Consider the following 18541-nt stretch of genomic DNA (forward strand, 5'->3'; position numbering starts at 1 on the left):
TTGGATTACTTATTGGTAGGTCATGAGTTTGAATCACACGTACACCAAAAGCTGCCACTGCTGGGTCTCTAAACAAGGCCCTTAATTGCTCAGTTGTATAAATTGAAATAAAAAAAAAGCACTCTGTATGAAAGTGTCTGCTAAATGATGTAAAAATGTATGGTGTTGCTGAAATGGTATCCCAGGTGGTTGCTAGTCTCACTCTGTACTAGTTTTATGTTTGGAACATTAAAAGCACGTGTAAAAACGTATGTGAGCCCAACATCAGGTTTCTACCTTAAAGATTCGGACGCATGACGCCATGGTGCGCGTGTATCCGGGCTCTCAACCAATCCCAGTGCAGAAGGCGGGACTTGACGGAATACGAGTGGGGAAAAAAAAAGAACTGACGCTGTCTCTAATCCCCACTTTCCGCATCCACCTATTTGTAAATTTCACAGGATGTGTAATACCGGGATTGAAGGTCAGTGCTTTTACCATTTGTACATCACGAAATGAGTGTATAAAAGCAGCAGGTCGTTAAGGCACAGAGTCATGATGCAGCATCTTGTCTGGGTTCGGTTTAAGGACCCTGACCAAAGCTCTCTGCTATTTAACGTGCACTGGTGTTAGTATGTAACGGATAGGTTGTGCTAATGTAGCTAGCTGCTCATCTTGTCAATAACAAATAATATGCACACACATGTTGTGACACTAAATATCCAGTATAAACTCCTCCGATTCACAGATCCGATTCATGACAGATTCTTTTCACAGATACGATTCATCACGATTCATCACAGATACGATTCAAAGATCCGATTCATGACAGATCCGATTCATCCTCTCTGTAGTGCAAAATGCATCAACTAAACGTCACCGGACGCCATATCTAAGCTCCATGTTAGTAACTCGCTTATAGATTGTTGTTATAATAGATTAGACAGTGTTGAAGCAGGACTGGTCATTTAGGGAGTCAACACGTCAGAAATAAGTCTGGGAAATGTTCAGTTGTCCGACTTCATTTTCTCTTTGTTCCAGCAGCACGCGGGAAGTTGGTGGTCTGATCTGACATGTGGCGCCTCCCTAGTGGCTCAGCACTGTTAGTGTTTCTCTGCTATCTTTAACTACCTGTTACCGTATTTTCCGGACTATAAGAATCGACTTTTTTCCCCACGCTTTGAACCTTGCGGCTTAAACAATGACGCGGTGGATTTTTGCCGCTTTCAATTTTTTTTTCTTCAAAAAGAAAAACACATTCTGTGACGGGCTCAGTTTTTTTGGCGACCTGAAGCTTTCATTAGACCAATGAAATTGCCGAACGGGTTTAAGGTCAAACAACTTTTTTTGTTTACTGTTTGGATTAAATCGAGCGCGCTCAAACTTCCCATCATTCTGATTACGGTAGTCATTTTGTCACCCTCATCATGGCAAAGAAACGGAGAAATGCATATGATGTAGCTTTCAAGTTGAACGCGATTGATCTGGCTGTTGCAAAAGGAAATAGAGCTGCTGCACGGAAGCTTGGGCTTAATGAGTCGATGATAAGACGTTGGAAACAGCAGCGTGAGCAATTGAGTCGGTGCAAAAAGACAACTAAAGCTTTCAGAGGGAAGAAAAGCAGATGGCCCGAACTAGAAAATGAGCTCGAAGACTGGGTCAAAACACAGAGAGCAGACGGCCGAGATGTTTCAACTGTGCAGATCCGAATGAAAGCCAAAACAATCGCCACCGCCATGAAGTTTGAGGATTTTAGAGGTGGACCATCGTGGTGTCTCAGATTTATGAGACGTAAAGGCCTGCCCATCAGGGTACATTTACAGCATTTAGCAGATGCCCTTATCCAGAGCAACTTACATTTTATCTCATTTTTATACAATTGAGCAATTGAGGGTCAAGGGCCTTCCTCAGGGGCCCAGCAGTGGCAGCTTGGTGGACATAAGAATCAAACTCACAACCTTCCGATTGGTAGCCCAACACCTTAACCACTAGGCTACCACATCCCTATGGACGAGTCTGTGTCAGCAGCTCCCTCCTGTTTTTCATTAGCCTGTGTAAAGTAGAGGGTCTAAAGAAATGTACCCGACCCGAATCACTTTTTACCCGAACCCGATGTGCATAATTATTTTTTTTTAAAGAAAGACCCGACCCGAGACAAACCCAGAAAAAATTAGACCAGAGTCCGACACATTGTCAATTTTCTTTAACCCGACTGGACCCGAATGATGCATAGCTCTGCACTAAAGTAACCGCTACAGAGTGGAATCAAAATTGATTGACAGGTCTGTTTCAACGAAAATTAGCTTACTGCCAGCAACATGCCGCAAGCTGTCTTGGCAAACAGAGGAGAGGTTGGAAAAGGACTCTAGTCGATGCACTCACACAAGATACAGTAGTTCGGGTCTTCTCAGGTCCGTTCAGTAAAAACACATTCATTTTAAATTACCCGAGATCCGATGCCGTTATTATTATACCCGACCCATGTCTGAGGCACACGTGAAACTTTTAGACTCGGACCTCGGGTTTCTGGATCTAAGTGGACCGGTGAAGACCTCTAGTGTAAAGTTCATTTATTTCAATGTACCTGTAGGCATCTGCGGTTTATAGACATGTGCGGCTTATTTATGTTCAAAATAATAATTTTTTAAAAATTCAGTTGGTGAGGCTTATATTGAGGTGCGCTCAATAGTCCGGAAATTTCGGTAACTAAATAAACAGTCCTAAATAAAATGTAGAAAATCTAAAAATATCCGTAGAAATGTTCTTGTTTGCTTTGCTGGTTTCTCAACTGCAAGGTTTCAACTTGCCTCAAGATCAGGTGCTGAAGAGTCGGCACTGTCGCTCAGAGACAGGACCGTCACCAGTTTCCTGGTCTTAGTCACAGCTTAATCTTGAACTTAATCTCCAAGCCAGCTTTGAGTTTGCAGCCTGTCACTGACATGTCCGTGTTTACGATGTGCCCTCATGACAGTACAGCAGTAGAGCGATGAAGAGCGAAGAAGAGGACGAGAAGATGAACATGACAGCGGAGGAGCTGCAGCACTGGGTGCGGTCGCAGGTGGAGAAGAACGAGCAGCTGGTGCAGAGGCGAGCGCAGTTGGAGCAGGTGGAAGACTGGGTGAAGCAGAAAGAGAGGGAGGCAACATACACCCAGCTGCTGTACAATAACGCCTGCGAGTAAGTACCAGCGTAAAACATGCCATTTTAAAGGTAGATTGATGAGTAAATTGTACTGGATCAGGAGGGTTAGAGAGAGATATTAGTAAGAAACACAGATTAATTCTGGCAACACTTGCTAGGACGTCATAATTTACATAGCGCCACAAGGGCATGAGGACATCCTGGGACATAAAGTATGCAGATGCTCCACCGTCAACAAATTCGAGTAAAGGGACTGCAGCATCCAGACATCCCAGTTTACCAGAATTCTCCAGATCTGTACTGGAAAGCTGCAGGTCTGGAGAGATGTTTTCCGTACTGTGATCACTGACCATGACTTCCTTTTGATTTTGGATCAGATCGGTGCTGGAGTGTGAGTCTGTGATGAAGGGCTTGTATGGAATGCTGGGACTAGACTATCGAGACACTGACTCTGAGGAAGAAGGAGGAGGCAAACCTACGGAAAACGTCATACAGATCGTGGATGATATTGACAAGAGAGAGGACGAGCATGATTGGGAAGAGGACGATGAGTATGTTGTCATTGATTTGGGAGGTAAAGAGTTCTTCATTTTCTTTTGATTTAGGACTACAGGTGATGTGAAAAAGTTACTTAAGTCAGAATGTGATTTTTGAAACTGATGTATCTCTCTCTCTCTCTCTGTCTCTCTCGAATCTTCATCATTTAACCATACAAAAGCCGGTGTTCCCGAAACTGAACTGAAGGTGAGGATGTTATACGTATATTGGACGTCTCAAATCTCCTTTTTATAATAATCAACTGGTTATCTTTGCTTAAATTTATTTTTCTTCTCCTCCATAACACTCTCAGGAAGCTGATTTGTCAAAAGCCATAGACTCTTCAGAATGTTCTGGACAGACGTTAGATCAGAACGTGGAAATGTCTGGGGCTGTTGACCCTTCAGTCAAAGTCAAACCCAAGTCATCCTCTGGGATCAAGAAAAAGAGATCCACCCACAAAAGTGTAAAGACTTTAGGAAGCTCTGCACTAACTACTGCTCCATCTCCTGGTGATTTGTCTGCTCAGTTAATGCCCCAAAAGGAAACTCGTTCTGTTTCATCAGGCAAATCGGTCCCCATGAGTGAGACTGTTAAAACCCCTACACCGGGCACCGTTGAAAACATATCCACATCCACGAGCGATACAGTTACACTTGAAACCCCTGCAAAACAGAATGTTGACACTCCAGTGCAACTTGTAACATCTACTCCAACATCAACACTCCCGGTGAAATCTGTTTCTGCTTCCAAATCTTCAAAAACAAACTCCGTCAGCCAAAAACCTGCCTCTAAGAGCAAGAGTTCCAAAACAACTCCAACTTCAGACAAGACTGGAAAAAACAGTCCCAAATCCAGCAGCCAACCTTCAAGCACTTCAATGCCATCTAGTAGCACAGTTAAAGCCATACCTTCTGAAAAAGCTAAAGATATCCCCCCTAAACAAGGAGACAATCCTGAGACTAAATCACCTACCTCCAGCCCTCACTCCGGTGCCACAAACAGCACAACTTCTACCAAGCCACCAGATGCTAGAGAAGGTGTGAGATTTAGTGAAGTTGCTTTGACTTCAGCTGTATTTCATTCGACATATTTCTTTTTTGACAATGAATAACCATCACGCTGTTTTGTCTCAGTCTCCATGATGCCACAGGTCACACCAGACACGACTGCGCCGCCTGCTCGTGCTCCGCAAGACGTGAAGCTGAAGGTCAACATGAGCGTTCTCGGATGGCGGAGGACCAAAACATGGCACCAAGGCACGATTTTAGGCGTCAAATCAACTGGTAAGACTGCATGGGGGGTACAAATGTGTCTTATTCAACAAAAACATGAGACGGGTCAATCGTCTTAGGAATATGGAAAGGCCGACGGATCGTCGGTCTTTGTTTTGAGCGATCTGATATGAAATGACACTGCTTATAAGCCCCACCCCTTTCCGCAAGGTCTCGTTTCCTCGAGGTGAAGAGAGAACGTTTGAGTTCTAACCTCAGACAATAAACAGAAAATTTAGTTCAATGTAATCATCACGGATGCTTTAAAGATTTCCGAAGATTCACAAACCCCCTCTCGACACCCTACGGGTTTCCTGTAATTTTGCATTTTTTTCACGTTATACGGTTTCAGATCCTCATTCCGAATGTAATTTTAGACTTTGACTGAGAACATGAGAAAATGGTTATAGAGCAACTATAAAATAAGCAACAACTGCAACCAAACGCTACTGCTAACTGGAGTCTTTCACATAGAGGAGCCTCTATTTTTTTTTTTTGCAGAATTGTTAGAATTCAGAGACCCTGGAGAGCCTTCAGGCCTGAAGCTCACGGTAATTTCTTGTAGAGATGGGGAGCAGAATTCATGTTTCCATCAATTATCAATCAATTATGGCAAGACTCCCAGGCTCTCCAGCAGCAAAGAGTCCTGACACCATCACACCACCACCACCACCATGCTTCACTGTTAGTATTAATACTTATTGCAGGATATTGGATTCATTTTTGGATTTGCTGTGTTGTTTTTACGCCAGATGGCAGCAGACCCATGTCTTTCACTTTTTACACTTTGGTCAGCTCACAAAACAATATACCAGACAGCATCCGTGGGCCATCAATGTGTGTTCTGGCACTAGCCTTTGTTGAGTTGTGGTCTGGGTTCTATCATGATTTTATTGATGAGTTACTGATGCGCTCTGAGAGAATTTGTTTTGATCGACCAGCCACTACTGGGAAAATTCCCCACTATTTTGAGATCAGAGTTTGGAGATAATAACTAAGGTTCTTCGGATATTCGTTACCTGTAATTCTCATCTCGTCCGGAGCTTCTTTTAATCGTGCTGCGTGTTGAGATGTTCCAGCCTTCCTGATTCTTCAGGGCCACACTGCAGATAACGAGTGATCATCTTAGCAAGTGATACTGAATCTGTTTCAATTTATTATTACTATCTATTTGTTATTATAAGATTACAATAAATCAAACATAAGATTTTTATTTCTATTCACTGGTCCTACTATTTGAAATTAAAAAAATGTAGAAATATAATGAATTCTTAAAATGAACAAAATTATCCACCAGTAGAACATGAACATTTAGATGCTTTAAAATATTCCCAGAAATTAGGATTAATTATCTTATATCGGGTTTATAGATCTTGTAGTGTGTTTATTATTCTTATTTGGGGGGCTTGGTTGGATAACGTTTTGGATTTTCTTTCCTGATTTTATTTATTTTTTTCTCCATGTGATCTCAGAGACCGGTCCTAGGTATAAGATCCTGTTTGATGGAGGTAAAGGCAAGAGTGTTTTATCTGCTCATCACCTCGCGTGTGTTGGCCCTCCTATGCTGAAGGATCTCTTTGTGGGGTGTCGAGTCGTTGCCTGCTACAAAGAAGATGACCAGTCTTGGCTTCATGCTGCCGTAGTGGTCGAGATGCCAGAACGCAGGAATCGGATGAGGTGCATATTCATTTGTCCTTTAATCTCTCATCATCTGATTGGCTTCAGTTTATGCGTCTAGCAAACATGCTGATGTCTGGTGTTTCAGGTTCCTGGTGTTCTTTGACAACGGATGTCCAGCCTACCTCAGCCTGCCAGACCTCCACCTGGTCTGTAAGCCATGTAAGGAACTGAACTGTTGCATGCTTTCTGTCTGCGTTTTGTGTATATTATTTTATGCTGACTTTCTCTCTCGCCATTCTGGCCACCTAGTGACGAAAATGTCAGACGACATAGATGACAAAGTGTGGCGTGCGGAGGTGGAGGAATATCTACAGGCGTATCCAAACCCCATCTTTGTGGTGATGCGGGTGGGGCAGGATAGTAAGGTGGAACGTGATGGGCAGATGGAGCTCTGCACCGTCACTCAGGTGGATGGGAGCTTGATCCAGATTTGTTACAAGGTGAGACGCAGCTGTAGCCCGACCCGAACCCACATTAAGGGGAAAAAATATGATGCGCGATCAACACCGAGGCTTTGAGTTTGTGACATAATGGACAACGTGTGATGCTTTATATCGCGTCATATATCTCTCTCTAGTGAAAAATAATACGCAGTAGATTGGTGCTTTAAGAAATAAACACTGATTTTGCATTACATCTGAATCTGTGTGTGAGAAATTTTAGTCTTGTGATTTTATCATGTTTTATGCTGCTTTCACACACAGTGATTTCTATCTCTGTACTATGAAGTCATTAGTCAGTGTTCCTACTACTGCTTGCTATAGTATGATACCAAGATGAACCATAAGATTAAACCACGGTTATAAAAGTTTCCTCCATTTTTGTCCCACACATTAAGTGGGAACTCATTGCAGTAGGAGCTGCAGTTGTAAGCAGGGAACTGAAAAAATGTCACACATCATGACACTGACATACATTTTTTTTAAACATCTCAGTATGTGAAGTGTGTTAACTGTTACAGAAAGATGAGGAGACAGAGTGGCTGTACAAGGGCTCGAATCGACTGGAGCAAATCCAAAGGATTAAGAAGCGAATGTCTGAGCAGATGAAGGACGAGGCTGTAAATACAGGTGTGTGTGTGTGTATGTGTGTGTGTATGTGTGTGTGTATGTGTGTGTGTATGTGTGTGTGTACGTGTGTGTGTGTACGTGTGTACATGAATGTGTACGTGTGTACATGAATGTGTACGTGTATGTGTACGTGTGTGTACATGTGTGTACGTGTGTGTACATGTATGTGTACGTGTGTGTACATGTGTACGTTTGTGTGTACATGTATGTGTACGTGTGTGTGTATGTGTACGTGTGTGTGTACATGTATGTGTACGTGTGTGTGTACATGTATGTGTACGTGTGTGTGTACATGTATGTGTACGTGTGTGTGTACATGTATGTGTACGTGTGTGTGTGTACATGTATGTGTACGTGTGTGTGTGTACATGTATGTGTACGTGTGTGTGTACATGTGTGTGTACGTGTGTGTGTACATGTATGTGTACGTGTGTGTGTGTGTGTGTGTGTGTACGTGTATGTGTACGTGTGTGTACATGTGTGTGTGTACGTGTGTGTACATGTGTGTGTGTACGTGTGTGTACATGTGTGTGTGTACGTGTGTGTACATGTGTGTGTGTACGTGTGTATACATGTATGTGTACGTGTGTGTGTACATGTATGTGTACGTGTGTGTGTACATGTATGTGTACGTGTGTGTGTGTGTGTACATGTATGTGTACGTGTGTGTGTACGTGTGTGTGTGTACATGTATGTGTACGTGTGTGTGTGTACAGGTATGTGTACGTGTGTGTGTGTACATGTATGTGTACGTGTGTGTGTACGTGTATGTGTATGTGTACGTGTGTGTGTACGTGTATGTGTATGTGTACGTGTATGTGTATGTGTACGTGTGTACATGTATGTGTATGTGTATCTGTACATGTGTATGTGTGTGTGTATCTGTACATGTGTATGTGTGTGTACGTGTATGTGTGTGTAAGTGTTTGTGTGTGTGTACATGTATGTGTGTGTGTACATGTATGTGTGTGTGTACATGTATGTGTGTGTGTACATGTATGTGTATCTGTACATGTGTATGTGTACGTGTATATGTGTGTGTACGTGTATGTGTGTGTGTACGTGTATGTGTGTGTGTACATGTATGTGTGTGTAAGTGTTTGTGTGTGTGTACATGTGTATGTGTGTGTAAGTGTTTGTGTGTGTGTACGTGTGTGTACGTGTGTACGTGTATGTGTGTGTGTACGTGTGTGTGTGTACGTGTGTGTGTGTACGTGTGTGTGTGTGTACGTGTGTGTGTGTGTACGTGTGTGTGTATGTACATGTGTGTGTGTGTGTGTGTACATGTATGTGTACGTGTGTGTGTGTGTGTGTACATGTATGTGTACGTGTGTGTGTGTGTGTGTACATGTATGTGTACGTGTGTGTGTGTGTGTACGTGTGTACATGAATGTGTGTGTGTGTACATGTATGTGTACGTGTGTGTGTACATGTATGTGTACGTGTGTGTGTGTGTACATGTGTGTGTGTACGTGTGTACATGAATGTGTGTGTGTGTGTACATGTATGTGTACGTGTGTGTGTGTGTACGTGTGTACATGAATGTGTGTGTGTGTGTGTGTGTGTGTACATGTATGTGTACGTGTGTACATGTGTGTGTGTACATGTGTGTACATGTGTGTGTGTACATGTGTGTGTGTACGTGTGTGTACATGTATGTGTACGTGTGTGTGTACATGTATGTGTACGTGTGTGTGTACATGTATGTGTACGTGTGTGTGTACATGTATGTGTACGTGTGTGTGTACATGTATGTGTACGTGTGTGTGTACATGTATGTGTACGTGTGTGTGTACATGTGTGTGTACGTGTGTGTGTACATGTGTGTGTACGTGTATGTGTACGTGTGTGTGTACGTGTGTGTGTACGTGTGTGTGTACATGTATGTGTACGTGTGTGTGTGTGTGTGTGTGTGTGTGTGTACATGTATGTGTACGTGTGTGTGTGTACATGTATGTGTATGTGTACACATGTATGTGTACGTGTATGTGTATGTGTACGTGTGTACATGTATGTGTATGTGTATCTGTACATGTGTATGTGTGTGTGTATCTGTACATGTGTATGTGTGTGTGTACGTGTAGTGTTGTAGTGTGTGTGTGTACGTGTATGTGTGTGTACATGTGTATGTGTGTGTGTACGTGTGTGTGTACGTGTGTGTGTGTGTATGTGTGTGTGTACGTGTGTGTGTATGTATGTGTGTGTATGTATGTGTGTACGTATGTGTGTGTACGTGTATGTGTGTGTGTTTGTGTATGCATATGTGTGTGTGTGTGTGTGTGTGTGTACGTGTATGGGCGTGTGTGTACATGTATGTATGTGTGTGCGTGTGTATGTGTGTGTGTGTGTGTGTGTACATGTATGTGTGTGTGTACGTGTGTGTGTGTGTGTGTGTGTGTACGAGTGTGTGTGTACGTGTGTGTGTGTACGTGTGTGTGTGTTTTTGTGTGTGTGTGTGTGTACGTGTGTGTACGTGTGTGTGTGTTGTTTGTGTGTGTGTGTATATATGTGTGTGTGTGTGTGTGTGTGTGTGTGTGTGTGTACGTGTGTGTGTGTGTGTGTACGTGTGTGTGTGTGTGTGTACGTGTGTGTGTGTGTGTGTACGTGTGTGTGTGTGTGTGTGTGTACGTGTGTGTGTGTACGTGTGTGTACGTGTGTGTATGTGTGTATGTGTACGTTTGTGTACGTATGTATGTTCGTGTGTGTGTGTTCGTGTGTGTGTGTGTGTGTGTGTACGTGTGTTTGTGTGTGTACGTGTGTGTGTACATGTGTGTGTACGTGTGTGTGTGTGTGTGTGTGTGTACGTGTGTGTGTGTGTGTGTGTGTACGTGTGTGTGTGTGTGTGTGTGTTCGTGTGTGTGTGTGTGTGTGTGTACGTGTGTGTGTGTGTGTGTGTGTGTGTACGTGTGTGTGTGTGTGTGTGTGTACGTGTGTGTGTGTGTGTGTGTGTACGTGTGTGTGTACGTGTGTGTGTACGTGTGTGTGTACGTATGTGTGTACATGTGTGTACGTGTGTGTGTGTGTGTACGTGTGTACGTGTGTGTGTACGTGTGTGTGTACGTGTGTGTGTACGTGTGTGTGTACGTGTGTGTGTATGTGTATGTGTGTACGTGTATGTGTGTGTATGTGTATGTATGTGTATGTGTGTGTGTGTATGTGTGTACGTGTGTGTATGTGTGTGTGTACGTGTGTGTACGTGTGTGTGTGTGTGTACGTGTATGTGTGTGTGTGTACGTGTGTGTGCATGTGTGTGTACGTGTGTGTGCATGTGTGTGTGTACGTGTGTGCATGTGTGTGTGTACGTGTGCATGTGTGTGTGTACGTTTGCATGTGTGTGTGTACGTGTGTGTGCATGTGTGTGTACGTGTGTGTACGTGTATGTGTACGTACGTGTGTGTACGTGTATGTGTACGTACGTGTGTGTACGTGTATGTGTACGTGTGTGTGTGTATGTGTACGTACGTGTGTACATGTATGTGTACGTACGTGTGTGTGTACATGTATGTGTACGTGTGTGTGTACGTGTACGTGGGTGTACGTGTGTGTGTACGTGTACGTGGGTGTACGTGTACGTGTGTGTGTGTGTACGTGTACATGTATGTGTACGTATGTGTGTGTGTGTGTGTGTGTACATGTATGTATACGTGTGTGTGTACATGTATGTATACGTGTGTGTGTGTACATGTATGTATACGTGTGTGTGTACATGTATGTATACGTGTGTGTGTGTACATGTATGTATACGTGTGTGTGTACGTATGTGTACGTGTGTGTGTACGTGTGTGTACATGTATTTGTGTGTGTGTACATGTGTGTGTGTGTGTACATGTATATGCGTGTGTGTGTGTGCGTGCGTGTGTGCATGTATATGCGTGCGTGTGTGTGTGTACATGTATGTGTGTGTGTGTGTGTGTGCGTGCATGTATGTATGTGTGTGTGTGTTGGAAAGAAATTGGCAATGAACTTCACGCTTTTCCTTTTTTCCTGCATAATCAGCTGGATGGATTGTACCTCAGAAGAACACTAAACAACACACCAGCATCAGCACCAACACTACTGCTACCTCCTCAACACCAGTTTCTACAAACACTGTACCCTTAAAAACCTCAAATGCTCCAAATGTTCCTTCCCAGAGAGGTTCCCCGGTCACGACAACACAAAATACGACAAAGATATTTCCGGGTAACTCGATCTCGCAGCCCAGAGTCGTCCTGAAGAGAGTTACTTTGCCTTTATCGCTGACTGCTATGAAAATCAGCACACACACCGAGCCCACAGTGAGCAGTTCATCTAACACAGGGTGAGTCTGTTATTGTGTTTTACACTGAACCTCAGATTTGGTCCAGTTTCTAATCCTGGTTTTCAGGTAAATGTCGTGTGGAGCTGCAGGACATCTAGCTCTGTCTGTCAGCACATCACACTCAGGAAACTCAGTTAAAACAGAAAAAGGGATCATCACAGCTCACATCTTTAGCCTTGTTCAAGTTCCTGTCTCCTCTGTCTCTCTCTCTCTTTTTCTGTCTGTCTCTCTGTCTCTCTGTTTCTGTCTGTCTCCCTCTCTCTCTCTCTGTGTCTGTCTGTCTCCCTCTCTCTCTCTGTCTGTCTGCCTGTTTCTCTCTCTCTCTCTCTCTCTCTCTCTCTCTCTGTGTCTCTGTTTCTCTCTCTGTCTGTCTGCCTGTTTCTCTCTCTCTCTCTCTCTCTCTCTCTCTCTCTCTCTCTCTCTCTCTGTGTGTCTCTGTTTCTCTCTCTGTCTGTCTGCCTGTTTCTCTCTCTCTCTCTCTCTCTCTCTCTCTCTCTCTCTCTCTCTCTGTCTGCCTGTTTCTCTCTCTCTCTCTGTCTGTCTGCCTGTTTCTCTCTCTCTGTCTGTCTGTTTCTCTCTCTCTGTCTGTCTGCCTGTTTTTCTCTCTCTCTCTCTCTCTCTCTCTCTGTCTGTCTGCCTGTTTCTCTCTCTCTCTGTGTGTCTGTCTGTTTCTCTCTCTGTCTGTCTGCCTGTTTTTCTCTCTCTCTCTGTCTGTCTGCCTGTTTCTCTCTCTCTCTCTCTCTGTGTCTGTCTGTTTCTCTCTCTGTCTGTCTGCCTGTTTCTCTCTCTCTCTCTCTCTGTCTGTCTGCCTGTTTTTCTCTCTCTCTCTCTCTCTCTCTCTCTCTCTCTGTGTCTGTGTCTGTCTCTCTCTCTCTCTCTCTCTCTCTCTCTCTCTCTCTCTCTCTCTCTCTGTCCCTGTCATGTTTTAGCTATTTAGTTCATCTAAATAATTCATCAAAGTGTCTCCTCATGAGATGATTTCCCTTCGCGGGCGAAACAGAATGTACTTCAAGCAGTCGTAGGGAAAAGGCGACATTTGCTCTCTGCTATTTTACAGAACTAAACGCCCCCCTCCTGAAGAGGAAGACAGCAGATCACTGAACGCTCTTCTCCCGGTTGTTGAGCCCCGGTTAAAGTATGTACCTCATCGCTGCTGCCCGGCTTGTCTGGATCAAATGAGGCCGCCGCGGAAGGATCCACACCGTGGCCAGAATCCGCTGCTCATCCCGCTGCTCCAGGGGTTTCGGCGCATGACCGCAAGAAGGCGTCTAGATGGGAAGGTGAGAATAACGTGGTATATATGCATGCAGGACAGCAATAAAACTTTGTATCATCTTGAAAATATCAACAGATTTCTACATTTTTTTATGCTATTTCCTCCTAATTTCCTCAGATGTCTTTTCACGTCTTCTATCGTGCTCCTTGTGGGCGGAGCATGTGTGAGATGGAAGAGATTCAGGCCTTCCTGTTTGAGTCACGCTGTGATTTCCTCTTCCTGGACATGTTCTGCTTGGACCCATTTGTCTTGGTGAAAAGGGCCATGCTCCCATCCTCCATGATCAGCCATCCCTTTGTGTTCCTGCCAGACATTTCAGAAGGAAAGGAGGTGGTGCCTGTGCAGTGCGTTAACGAGCTTAACGCTGTCTCTCCACCTCCTGTGACCTACACCAGACACAGGCTGCCTGCTCCTGGTGTCTTTATCAACACCAGCCTTGACTTCATGGTGGGATGTGACTGTACCGATGGCTGCCGAGACAGGTGTGAGATTTTCACCAGTTCCTTCACAGCCCACTAGCTTCTGTGATTTTCTTTATGTTCAGATTTGGTGCCCTGCTCTCATTGCCTGGATTTGTTTGTGTCACAGGTCAAAGTGCGCGTGTTACCAGATGACAATTGAGGCCACGTCGTTGTTCACCGGCGGCCCTGTGGACGTCACTGCCGGATACACGCACAAGCGATTGCCCAGATACGTGCCCACTGGGTAAGAGGAATCTCCATGAACTGGCTCTATTTTATTGACTTGTTTAATCCGAATGGGTTTAACCAATAACTCAACAAACAGACGTATAAACAGTCACCTAACGAGATCTGTCAGTGGAAACAGGAAGCTCGTGCAAGACGTTTAAATAACGTCCATGTAATAAATCTGTACTGAGGACTTCCTGGCCGCTGTTTCTCTCTGCAGGGTTTATGAGTGTAACTCTCTGTGTCGCTGTGATCCGAAGCTGTGTAATAACAGGCTGGTACAACACGGGCTTCAGCTTCGTCTGGAGGTTTTCATGACTCAACACAAAGGCTGGGGTCTGCGCTGCCTGGACGATATGTCCAAGGGGACATTCGTGTGTGTGTTCACAGGTATGTGCACAACTAGTCTTACCAGTGAACAAGGCTTCCAGACTGCAGCGCTGATTCATTCTGCTGTTCCGAAACCCCTTTACACAGGTAAAGTAGTCAAGGATGAGGTGGTGAACGCAGAAAGTGCCATGTCTGGCAACGAGTACTTGGCAAACCTGGACTACATTGAAGGAGTGGAGAAACTGAAGGAGGGCTATGAAAGTGAAGCTTACTGCTCCGACAAGGAGGAAGAGAGTGACAAGAAGACTCTCGTAACTATGACGACGGGAGCGTTAAAGAAACATGATGTGTTTCTGATGGAATCAAATTCTAGCAGTGGTGAAGGTGAGAGTGTGAGAGAGTGAGTGTGTGGTTAAGTGAAAGGGTGTGAGAGTGAATGAGTGTGTGGGTGAATAAGAGAGTGTGTTCTGTGGCAAACAGGTTACAGTAGAGTGAGTATGAGAGAGAATATCTCGGTGGGAAACACCAATAACTACACCATAAGGATTGGAATATCTAACAATTTTGAACTTTATGTAAAGGTTAGCTTTAGGTCTAGTGTTAATTAGCCCAATCACAAGGAGAGTATTGGGTGCGTGTGTGTGAACGTGCATGCGTGAGCGTGCGTGCGTGTGTGAACGTGCTTGCGTGCGTGTGAGCTTGCGTGCGTGAGCGTGCGTGAGCGTGCGTGAGCGTGCGTGTGTGCGTGAGCGTGCGTGTGTGCGTGCGTGCGTGAGCATGCGTGTTTGAGCATGTGTGCATGACCGTGCGTACGTGTGAGCGTGTCTGTGCATTAGTAAATTAAATTTTTTTCCCTATTTTCTTAGAAAAGGAAGACACAACCAAAACAAAAGTCTGTGAAATGACTGAAATCCCCGAAACCAAAATGCCACAAGGAAAAAGAGAGAGACAAGTGAGTGATGATGATTTAGAATGCGACGATGATTCTGTAGACGATGAGGATTATAAACCCAGCGACTTGAGCGATGAGTGTAAGAGGAGCTACACCACACGCAGAAATACCAAGGTCCCAGAAGGTAAGATCTCATTCCTTAAACTGACTAAATCTACTGCATCCCTGTTGGGTTGCCAGACTGTTGTCTGAGCTGCTGATTAAATACATTTTTTTTCTTTATGCTCGCACAGAAAAAGAATTTCCTAACATTGTCCAGACATCTGCTAAAATCTCAGAGGAGCAAACGGAGGTGACCGCATCCATGGCCAAGAAGATGAGAAAAGAGGGTTAGCATCAATTATTATTATTATTATTATTGTTGTTATTATTCCTACTTTTTATTTAGCTCATTTATTCTCTCATATTGTGTCCATTCTCAGGTCCCGGAGGCCCTAAGTTGGGATTTGCCAGGAAATCAACACGTGCCTTTGCCATCAAGTCCAGTCACAGGAGAGTGAAGCCAAAAGCAGAGCCTGAGAAATGTGTGCAAGAAAATAAAAGGGCACACGGCAGGAAGTGCACACGCAGTCTGTTTAATGGGGAAAGGGCGTGTTATCTCATCGACGCCAAGCAGGAGGGAAACCTGGCACGATACATTAACGTAAGAAAAGAAATGGAGAGCGAGAGTTTATTATAGAATAGACTAGTTTTAGTACTAAAATGTAAAAAAAAAAAGTATGAGTGCTTCAAAGGCCTAGTGTTTTGTTTTTATTAAAAATGAGTCAGGAGAAGATCAGACTCTACAGCGTGATGTTCTTGAGCTGCTCTGACTTAATTGGAGAGATTTTTTTTCAGAAATGGTTCAGGGAGAAAATCAGGGGTTTGCAACTGGTAAGCCGATAGGGACACAAATGCAGAGAGAGAGATTGAGAGAGACAGTGAGATAGAGAGGGAGAGAGACAGACAGACAAAGAGGCAAAGACAGAGACGGGCAAAGAGAGAGAGACAGAGAAAGACAGACAGACAAAGAGGCAAAGAGAGAGACACAGACAAACAGGCAATGAGAGACAGATAGAGACAGAAAGAGAGACAGACAGAGAAAGAGAGACAGAGAAGGAGAGACAGACAGACCAAAAAAGGGAAAGGGAGACAGAGAGAGAAATTATTAATGACACATGGGCAAAATTGTTCCCCAAAATCAGAGTTCATGTGAGGTGTAAATCGTACAGCCAGGACAAAACCAGAATTCAAAAAGCGGTGAGAGCTTAAGATCAACACCAGAGCAGCCGAAAACAAGTCAGCTTGGGAAGTGTAGTCCGTGGTGTGTTCTGGGAAATGGAGTTCTCTCTGTCTCTAGGTGTTCGACAATCTAGCGCTAATACTAGCAAGTTAAAAAGAACACTGGGCAAGATTCTCAGAATAAACAAATGAAGCTGTAAAAGTTAAGTTTGAGAAAAATATTGTTTAAATCAGTTCGTAAAAAATTTATGAAATTTCTCAGGACACAATCACAAGGATAATTCATCAACACTTCCTCTGATGAGACGTGACCAAGACCTGTCCTGTGCACAGGGATTTGTTTACCTTTCATGCTAATGTTTTTTGTATTTCTCATAAAAAGCATCTTAAGAATATAAAAAAAAATGTTCTCTGCTCACTTCTTAACCTGTCATGTCTCTCGTGTCCACAGCATAGCTGCAATCCTAATCTGTTTGTCCAAAACGTATTTGTGGACACACATGACCTCCGCTTCCCCTGGGTTGCATTCTTCACCAGCAAGTGAGTGACTGGGTGTGTGTGTGTGTGTGAGAGCGGTTGGGTATGGGTTGTGGATATGTGTGTGTGAATGGGTGACTATGGGTGTATGTGTGTGTGTGTGTGAGTGGGTGGGTGTTGGTGTGTGTGTTGTGTGAGCGTCTGTGTGTGTTTGAGGGGGTGTTGGTATGTATGAGTGATTTTATGTGTGTGTATTGTGTGAGTGTGTGTGAATGGTTGTCGGAGGATATTTGTGGATGGGTGAAAGTGAGTGTGGGGGGATGTTTGTGGGAGTGTGGGGTGTGTGAGTGGGTGTGGGGGGATGTTTGTGGATGGTTGGGAGTGAGTGTGGGTGTGGGGGGATGTTTGTGGATTTTTGGGAGTGTGTGGGGATGTTTGTGGATGGTTGGGAGTGTGTGGGGGTTTGAGGGGATGTTTGTGGATGGTTGGGTCTGTGTGAATCAGTGTGTGAATTGTTGTGTGTGTGTTGAACACAAGTTGCTTAATCTGTGCATCACATCACAGATATTATGTAAACATTCATTTCCCTGTCTGTCTGTCTGTCTGTGTGTGTGTGTGTGTGTCTGTGTGTCTGTGTGTGTGTGTGTGTGTGTCTGTGTGTGTGTGTGTGTGTGTCTGTCTGTGTGTGTGTGTGTGTGTGTGTGTGTGTCTGTCTGTGTGTGTGTGTCTGTCTGTGTGTGTGTGTGTGTCTGTCTGTGTGTGTGTGTGTGTCTGTCTGTGTGTGTGTGTGTGTCTGTCTGTGTGTGTGTGTGTCTGTCTGTGTGTGTGTGTGTCTGTCTGTGTGTGTGTGTGTCTGTGTGTGTGTGTGTGTCTGTCTGTGTGTGTGTGTCTGTCTGTGTGTGTGTGTCTGTCTGTGTGTGTGTGTCTGTCTGTGTGTGTGTGTCTGTGTGTGTGTGTCTGTCTGTCTGTCTGTCTGTGTGTGTCTGTCTGTCTGTCTGTGTGTGTCTGTCTGTCTGTCTGTGTGTGTCTGTCTGTCTGTGTCTGTCTGTCTGTGTGTGTCTGTCTGTGTGTGTCTGTCTGTCTGTGTCTGTCTGTCTGTGCGTGTGTGTCTCTGTCTGTCTGTGCGTGTGTGTCTCTGTCTGTCTGTGCGTGTGTCTCTGTCTTTGTGCGTGTGTCTCTGTCTTTGTGCGTGTGTCTCTGTCTTTGTGCGTGTGTCTCTGTCTTTGTGTGTGTGTGTGTCTGTGTGTGTGTGTGTGTCAGGCGTATTAGAGCTGGAACAGAGCTGACGTGGGATTACAGTTATGAAGTGGGCAGTGTGGAGGGAAAGGTGCTGCTCTGCTGCTGCGGCTCGTCTGAATGCACCGGCCGCTTACTTTGAAAACAGATTCTTCTGCTTTACAACAATATCATGATTTTCCAAAGGAGAGAGATTCCAAGCTCTTTACTTGCCACCTGGAACTTAAGGAAGGTTGCACACGGCATACTTTTAGCTCATTATAGCCTATTAAAATGCTAATAAATGTAAAAATTTGGATATGATTTACTTGTTAATAAAAAGGATGAACTCTACACCGAGTGAGCGTTTAATATGCCTTTTATTTATATATATATATAT

At 44.3% G+C, this 18541-nt stretch overlaps 1 protein-coding gene across 9 annotated transcripts; it reads left to right on the forward strand.

The window, feature by feature from the left end:
- The first annotated feature begins 308 nt into the window (after positions 1–308).
- On the forward strand, positions 309–18495 carry setdb1a (SET domain bifurcated histone lysine methyltransferase 1a). Of its 9 annotated transcripts, none has more exons than XM_047816547.1 (22): positions 394–463; positions 1024–1081; positions 2951–3156; positions 3498–3694; positions 3839–3864; positions 3971–4697; positions 4794–4943; positions 6404–6608; positions 6697–6770; positions 6861–7051; positions 7573–7681; positions 11678–11981; positions 13039–13261; positions 13375–13739; positions 13846–13962; positions 14167–14336; positions 14424–14660; positions 15143–15352; positions 15462–15557; positions 15651–15871; positions 16901–16989; positions 18187–18495. In XM_047816547.1, the coding sequence occupies exons 3-22, from the start codon at positions 2966–2968 to the stop codon at positions 18302–18304; spliced, it is 4020 nt and encodes a 1339-aa protein (XP_047672503.1). In that variant the 5' UTR covers positions 394–463; positions 1024–1081; positions 2951–2965; the 3' UTR covers positions 18305–18495. The 9 variants fall into 9 exon arrangements, with proteins under 9 accessions (XP_047672497.1, XP_047672500.1, XP_047672503.1 ...); XM_047816542.1 differs by lacking the exon at positions 1024–1081 and adding an exon at positions 757–882 and having other exon boundaries at positions 447–463; XM_047816548.1 differs by having other exon boundaries at positions 449–463; positions 1021–1081.
- The last annotated feature ends 46 nt before the right edge of the window (positions 18496–18541 follow it).

This window comes from Tachysurus fulvidraco, chromosome 7 (genome assembly GCF_022655615.1).
Source record: "Tachysurus fulvidraco isolate hzauxx_2018 chromosome 7, HZAU_PFXX_2.0, whole genome shotgun sequence".
Taxonomy (NCBI): domain Eukaryota; kingdom Metazoa; phylum Chordata; class Actinopteri; order Siluriformes; family Bagridae; genus Tachysurus; species Tachysurus fulvidraco.

Excerpts from the sequence above, each read along its gene's own strand:
- setdb1a (XM_027143882.2), top strand. The coding sequence starts at position 1,407 with ATGGCAAAGAAACGGAGAAATGCATATGATGTAGCTTTCAAGTTGAAC. Across the intron at positions 4,698-4,793 it reads GCCACCAGATGCTAGAGAAG|TCTCCATGATGCCACAGGTC; the intron begins GTGTGAGATTTA and ends GTTTTGTCTCAG. Across the intron at positions 13,740-13,845 it reads ACCGATGGCTGCCGAGACAG|GTCAAAGTGCGCGTGTTACC; the intron begins GTGTGAGATTTT and ends TTTGTGTCACAG.